At 56.1% G+C, this 7,285-nt stretch overlaps 1 protein-coding gene across 1 annotated transcript; it reads right to left on the reverse strand.

The window, feature by feature from the left end:
* Positions 1-5,351: 5,351 nt before the first annotated feature.
* On the reverse strand, positions 5,352-6,888 carry JUND (JunD proto-oncogene, AP-1 transcription factor subunit). Its single transcript, XM_045853472.1, has one exon. It carries the CDS (start codon positions 6,730-6,732, stop codon positions 5,692-5,694), a length of 1,041 nt encoding a protein of 346 aa, XP_045709428.1. The 5' UTR covers positions 6,733-6,888; the 3' UTR covers positions 5,352-5,691.
* Positions 6,889-7,285: the final 397 nt, after the last annotated feature.

Here is a 7,285-nt window from a genome sequence, read left to right on the forward strand (position 1 = left end):
GAAGAGCAAATTTGGAACAGATTTGGACATCCTTGGAGATGTGGTTTAGCGGAGACTGTATGGCGGAGATGTTTGCTGGTTTGGCCAGGCTATAGCTGCTCTGGAGTTGCTGGGCAAGGAAAAGTTGGAGAAGCAGGTGATCAGCAACTGGCGATGTGAGCACATGTTGGGAGTGCAGGTGCTGATGAGGACAGGAGGCCTGCAGTGCATGGGCTGCCATTAGGGCTCTGGTTTGGAGTCAAGAAGGCTGGAGAAAGGTTTCCTTCAGGTTAAGGCTGCAAGGTTGCAGAGGAATGATGATCTGTACTCATGACTGAGGCAGGTCCCACCTGGAGTCTCCATACTGGCCCTTCTTGCAAGTGAGCCTCTTTGTCTAGCAATGTCTCAACAGTGCCCTCTACTGAGAATGGTTAACATCACACTCACTTGGAAGGAGACAATCAAAAGTGCTCCTTTTTCACAGAGAACATATTGAGAGGTTCATTTAAAGATTCAAATAACCCAAAGGAGGCAGAAGAGGGAGAATACAGTACTAGAACTCAAGTACAACAGAAAGAATAATAGTAAAATGGTAGACTTCAGTCTGCCATATCATTAATTGAGATGAAAATGGACTAGACATTTTGAGATAGAGCTGACCAGAATCAATTCATTCTCAAAGACCCATGCATTCCTCTTTTCATGATGAACAATCTGGCTTCACCTGTGTGGTGGCCTGAATGTCCAGCCCCATGCTCAGTCTTCACCCCAGCCTCAAGGCAGAAGGGCCCATTCAGAAAAAGGGACAATGAGAACTGAATCATAAGACCCAATGGGCCTGAGACCAGCTCCCCTAGAGGAGGACAGTCATTGTCCCCATTTCACAGAGGAGGAAACTGAGGTCTGGAGAAGCCAACATACTGTGACTTACTTCTTCATGTTGTTTCTGATTTGCCTCCCCCATTAGACTATGAGCTACCCATCAGTGGGGATGTCTGTCTCTTTTGTTTGCTCTTGGATTCCCAGAGTCTAGAACAGTCCACACAGTAGGTGCTCAATAGATGTTTATGGATGGATAAATGGCTAGATGGATCTGTGCTTGCATGGATAGGATGGATAGAAGGATGGATAGATGAGATGGATGGATATAGCCCAAGCTTCAGACTTGAAGTTGGCAGCTTCAGAGTCTAATTGGTCCATCCTGGGGTTTTATTAACCACATGGTTCAGACCTTTCGATGAATTCAACCAGAATGAGCAAACAAACAGACAACAGAATAAGAGAAGTGGGGTTACAGGGGATAAGAAGGAAGAATAGGGGCCCCTGACACACAAGGTGAATGACTGGCTCGGCAATTTTGGGTGAACTCTTTTAAGCCCATTTCCCTATGTGTCACATGCGCTAAGTCTACTTTCCCAGGTTCCCAAGATGTGATAGACTTTCCAGGCTGGGCCCCCAGGCAGACAAACCCACCATCAGGCCTTTAGGGAAACTTAGTGCCCCTGCTGTGAGGGATTGGGATGCCAAACCTTCTCAGAGAGGCTGAAAGGCCCAAGGGGACTCTGAGGACACTGGGGGCCAAAGAATGACCAGGTCCCTATATACCCACCACGAAGCCCTCCACTAGCCCCACTCACCTGCCCCTGAAGCTGAACCCACCAGCCAGATGACCAGCCTTACAGCCCTGGTGCCACGGTGGCTTTGTGACTCACAACCAAGTTCCAGCCAATCACTGAAGGCTCCTAGTTGGAGGGAGTTCTACAAGGCAGACTTGGTGGGGGGCGGGACCCAGGTCAGAACTGAGAGTCATGGTGGTTGTGATGTATTATAATCTGCCCATCCTGAGAAGAAAGTTAGGACTCTGAGCACAGAAATGACCCCTAAATCTCCACCTCCATGTGTCTGGAAGCAGCCTCAGTCTCTCACCCCTTGGGAATTTGCTGAGCACCTACTTAAGGCTGGGACCTGATCTGAGCCTGGGGATACAACACACTAACTCAAATAATTTGGGGCCGTGAAACTTAGAAGGGACCAAAGGGGGTGGGATAGGCTGACCCACAGAGAAGGAGTTGGCTGTGGCAGAGCTGGGTGAAGGGCCGGGTATCAGGGGGAGGGCACAGTACAGGCAAAGGTCCTGAGATGGAAATAAGCTGAGCATAATGAGGGCACACACAGGAAGCTGATATCGATGGAAAGAGAAGAGGGTGAGGCGAGGTCACAGGTGGGACCTTGGAGAGCAGCAGGAGAATTTCAGTTTTACTGAGAAGGTGCCCAGGAGCCATTACAGGGTTTAGAGTAAAGGAAACTGACTTTTTACATTCTTTATTTTTAGAGAGAGGGAAAGAGAGGGAGAAAGAGAGGGAGAGAAACATCAATCAGTTGTCTCTCATAGTGCCCCAACTGGGACAGAACCTGCAACCTAAACGTGTACCCTGAGCAGGAATTGAACTGGCAAACTTTTACTCTGCAGGATAACACCCAGCCAACTGAGACACACTAGTCAGGGCCTGACTTCTTAGAAGGCCAGCTGGTATCTGTGTCCGTCTCTGAGGATGGAGGCTCCTCAGAGTGGGGCTAGACCCAAGACACCCTGGGATCTACACAGAGCCTGATGGAAATGGGCATTAAGTCTTAGCCACAGTCCTGGAGACAGAAGTGAGGCGGCCATCCCCAGTCACCTCCTGGGGCTAAACAGAGGCCTGGTGTGAATCACTGCTGGCAGGGCTGGGGCTGACACACATTTTGGCCTCAGCTCAGCAGGGTCCTGCCAAAGTCACAACAGCTTGGCCCAGGGGCCTCTGCCTGGCCTCCCTGGGGAGCCACTGGGAGGTGCCAGAACAAGAGGCCAGCTGCAGATTGGTCTCCAGAAAAATCTAGGCTAGATTAGTGGGTTGGAACTTTAAGGTTTTATTTATTTTTAATTTTTATCAAAAATTTTTATTTTTCGGGAGAGGGGAAAGGAGAAAAATAAGGAAACATCGATGTACAAGGAGAAAACTTGATGGGCTGCCCCTGCCATGACTCCCACTGGAGACCCAGCCCGTAACCCAGGCATGTGCCTGGACCTGGAATTGAACAGGTTACCCTTTGGTTTGCAGGCCTGCACCCAGTCCACAAAGCCACATAAAGGGAGCCCAGCTTTCACTTATTTTTAGAGAGGAGGCAAGGGAGGAAGAGAAACATCGATTGGTTGCTTCTCACACGCCCACAATCAGGGACCTGGCTCACAACCCTGGTATGTGCCCTGACGGGGAATCAAACTGGCAGCCTTTTGGTATGTGGGATGATGCCCAACCCACTGAGCTATAGACACCAGTGGGGGCAGTCTTGCAGGACTGAGCCCTTCATGTGGGGACTATGCCAATTCCAGGTAAACAGTTTCAGAACTAAACTGTAGGGAACTCAGCTGCTGGCTGGAGAGTTGGGGAATTGGTTAGTGTAGGGAAAACCCCCACACAACTGGCAACAGAAGGGACAGTAAACACAGCCTGTGCAGATCTCACAATCTCCCTGGACCTCCCCTTCTCTGTAGGCTGGGAACTGCTCAGGGCGCACTTGAGTATTAACTACGTCATTGTTGTTCAACCCCCAAACACTTCCAACTTCTGCCCTGGGAGAGGTTTCCTCGACATGAACGCACCCACATCACAGCACCTCAGGTAAAGGCCAAAGCGTGGAGAAGACTTGGCTGAGGTCACAGGGTGGCAAATTGGCACCCAAATTGGGACTCATTCTCCTGAATAGTTAAGCTTTACCCCCAAAACATGGCATTTGGCCTCCACTGTGTCAAGACACCGTCTTAGCATCAGCTCTTACTTCTGGGGTGCCTCCTGAAATGCCTGCCTGAAAGTGGTGTCAGGTGAAGTTAAAAATCAAACCCCAAAACAGCTCTTAAAAGCCTCAAGTGGGCAGCCAGGGTGACTGGGGCTAGAGGGAACATGCAGATGGTGAGGCACCACTCTGATGGCCAAGGGACTGTGGGCACACAGTATTCCTTCTTCGTACCTGTTCGCTATTCAGCCACCTTCTGAGCAGGACTGGGTACAGTCAGCATTCAGTACATGCCTACCAGCCCAGCTTGCTCTGTGTCCTGGGCCACAAACGCTCAGTAGCAAAACCCAGAGGAAGCCAGGAAAGGGGGCAGCCTAGCAGTCAGAAGTCTGGAGAGGAGAAACCCAGGTCCTCTCCTTAAAAGGCTGTGACCTCAAGCCAGTCAGTTAAACTCTCTAAACCTTAGTTTCCGCAAAATGGGAGAATAGGATGTTGGGGGAGGGTGCTTGGAAAATCCTGAACTCCCAGTTACCTAAAAGAGAGACCCCACAAAAAGTACTTATACCTCCAGTCCTAGAGGAAGACCACCTGGGTCAGATCCCACCTGTGCCACTTTCCTTCTGGTCCCGAGGCTCAATTGCCCCACCCCCTAACCTATAATAAACACATCAGGCACTAGTGACTGTAAGCCAAGCACTACTCTGTAACCAGGGGTGTCCAACCTTTTGGCACCTCTGGGCCACACTGGAAGAGGAGTTGTCTTGAGCCACATATTAAATACACAAACACTAATGAAAACAGCAACAAAAAAATCTCATGTTTTAAGTAAATTTACGATTTTGTGGTGGGCCGCATTCACAGCCATCCTGGGGCACATGCCGTGGGCCGCGGGTTGGACAGTGTAAACAAACTTAATCTTCAGAACTTCATGGAGCAGGTTGATTGTTCTGCCCACTTCACAAACATTGGCCCAGAAGCTTAATGTCTCTGCCTTTTCTTTCCTACTCCGGGCTCGGGCTGTTGTCCTCTTTCCATCCTGCAGTCAACTCCTCCCCAAAGGGGACACTGCAAGCTCGGTAGTTCCAACCGACGGACCTCAAGTCTCCAGCGTCCCCCACCCAGCCCAGATAAGAGTCGACCTCGCGCCCAGGCGCGCCTAGATGGCGCTCGCTGCGCGCCAGAGGTGCAGGCCCCTCCCGGGTGTCGGGCTCCCCCTCCTCTGAGCAGGGGAGGAGGGCGGAGGGCAGAAGGTGTGGGGGAAGGGGAACGAGCCAGGCCTCGCCCAGCCCATCAAGCCCCGGCGGAGGAAGGAGGAGGCGGAGAGCAGAGCTGGCATTAGGAGACTTTACTGAAAACAGAAAACCGGGCGAACCAAGTATTACAAACAGGAATGTAGACTCGTAGCAAAACAAAACAGAATAAAAAGGGGGAGCGGGAGGACGGGGGCGGGGCAGAGAGCAAGGAAAAGGGTAGAGTAATTTTCTTCTTCCCATTTCTTTAAAAAACCAACACAAGAAAACACACACTCACACAACCAACGTTTGTTCCCGAGTACAAACATAAATAGGGCAGAATCAAACACTGTTCTCTCTTCCAAATGAAAAAAAAAAAGGCAACGCAGGGCTTCAGGCTGCGCCCCCTCGGAACCCTCTTCGGCGGCGGTGCGTACAAAGGGGAGGCCGGGCGCGCGGGTTTGTGCAATTCAGGCGGCCACGCGCAGAGGTCAGAGGCAGCGCGAGGGCAGGGGGCGGGGGAAGTCATGCGCTTGCCCCCCGGGAGCAGGGGGTCCAGCTTGTCGAGTCTGAGGCGCCCTCTCTGAGTCCTGGCACCATCCGGGGGCGTCCCCGGGGCCACGCCCTCTCCAAGTCCGGGACACCCACGCCCCCCCACGCAAGCCCGCCTCTCGGGGAGGGGGGCCGCGCATGCGCCCCAAGCGCGGGCTCAGTACGCGGGCACCTGGTGCTGGGGCAGCAGCTGGCAGCCGCTGTTGACGTGGCTGAGGACCTTCTGCTTGAGCTGCGCCACCTGCTCACGCAGCAAGCTCGCAGTGGACGCCAGCTCCGTGTTCTGGCTCTTGAGTGTCTTCACTTTCTCCTCGAGGCGCGAGATGCGCTCTAACTTGCGCTTGCGGCACTTGGAGGCAGCGATGCGGTTGCGCAGCCGCTTGCGCTCCGCCTTGATGCGCTCTTGAGTGTCCATGTCGATGGGCGACAACGGCGGGCTCTCACCGAAGCTCGGCACGTCGGGCACCGTCTGTGGCTCATCCTTGAGCGCGGCGAGGCGCGGCGGCCCCAGTGCGCCCGGGGGTGGCGGCGGAAAGGGCACGGGCTCGGCGGCGAAGGCAACAGTCGCAGCACTCCCCGCACTCCCGGTACTGCCCGCGTAGCTGCTCAGGTTAGCGTAGACTGGCGCTTCGGGCGTGGCCGCCGCCGGAGCCAGCTCTCCGGGAGGCGCGGCACCAGCAGCCGTGCCGGAGGGTCCCCCGGCCGCTGCCGCAGCGGAGGCCGCACCCGCACCCAGCTGGTTCTGCTTGTGCAAGTCCTCCAGGGCCTTGACGAAGCCCTCGGCGAACTCCTGTTCCTCGCTGGCCGCCACCTTGGGGTAGAGGAATTGCGTGCTCGTCGGCGTGGTGGTAACCAGCCCGTTGGACTGGATGATGAGACGCTCCAGTTCGGGCGAGGCCAGCTTGAGCAGCCCTAGGTCCGGTGAGGCGAGGAGGCCGTCGGGCGGCGCCGAGCCAGAGGTGCCGTCTGTGCGCAAGGGGGCTGGGGGCGGCGCGGCCCCGGGCTTGAGCGCTGCTGCCACCTGCTCGCTCAGGCTCAGCGTCAGCGCATCTTTCTTCATCATGCTGCCGGCCGCTGCCGTCGGGGGCGCCCCGGGGAACAGGCGACCCGGGGACGCAAAGCTGCTACCGCCGCCACTGCCACTGACGCCGCCGCCCAGGCCGCTTAGCGCCTCATCGCCGTAGAAGGGTGTTTCCATCCTCCGCCTCCCCCGCCGCACCGGTCCGGGGGGGAGGGGAGTGGCTGAGGCCTCCCGAGGGGCCCGCACCCCCCCCCGTCCGCTTGGCCCCAGTGCCCGCCCCGGCCGCAGCCGCTGCGCCCGGCCCTCGGTTGGCGGCGGCTCCTGCGCCGCGCAACCCGCGCGCCCTCTTATAGCCTCGGCCCAGCGCGATGAGCTCACTGCCCCCGCTCGCCATTGGGTGTGGGTGACGTCTCTCATTTACATGGAAGGGCGGAGCCTAGCTATCAACGCCCCCCCGGCTGCCGTTGCCCCGGTGACGTGCGGTAAACGGCACAACAGCGCGCTGCCTTGTGGGTTTACGTCATGGGGGCGGGGCGGGCGACTGGGCCGGGTTACTCCGCACCGGGAGGGAGCGTTGTGTACGACCAAGGTCCCCAGCGCCGCCTCCCGCCAAGGCACGTCCGGGTGGCGTGATAGGCCCGGCCACCAGGCGCCTAGCCACTGGGCGCCTGCCAGCCCTGAAGCCCCGCCCCGCGGTCCATCTTGGGGCCCGGCCGGCGGGGGCGGTGCC

The sequence above is a fragment of the Phyllostomus hastatus genome, unplaced genomic scaffold (assembly GCF_019186645.2).
Source record: "Phyllostomus hastatus isolate PE091 unplaced genomic scaffold, TTU_PhHast_1.1 phas_contig_98, whole genome shotgun sequence".
Taxonomy (NCBI): domain Eukaryota; kingdom Metazoa; phylum Chordata; class Mammalia; order Chiroptera; family Phyllostomidae; genus Phyllostomus; species Phyllostomus hastatus.

Coding starts and splice junctions, on each gene's coding strand:
- JUND (XM_045853472.1), bottom strand. CDS start 6,732: ATGGAAACACCCTTCTACGGCGATGAGGCGCTAAGCGGCCTGGGCGGC.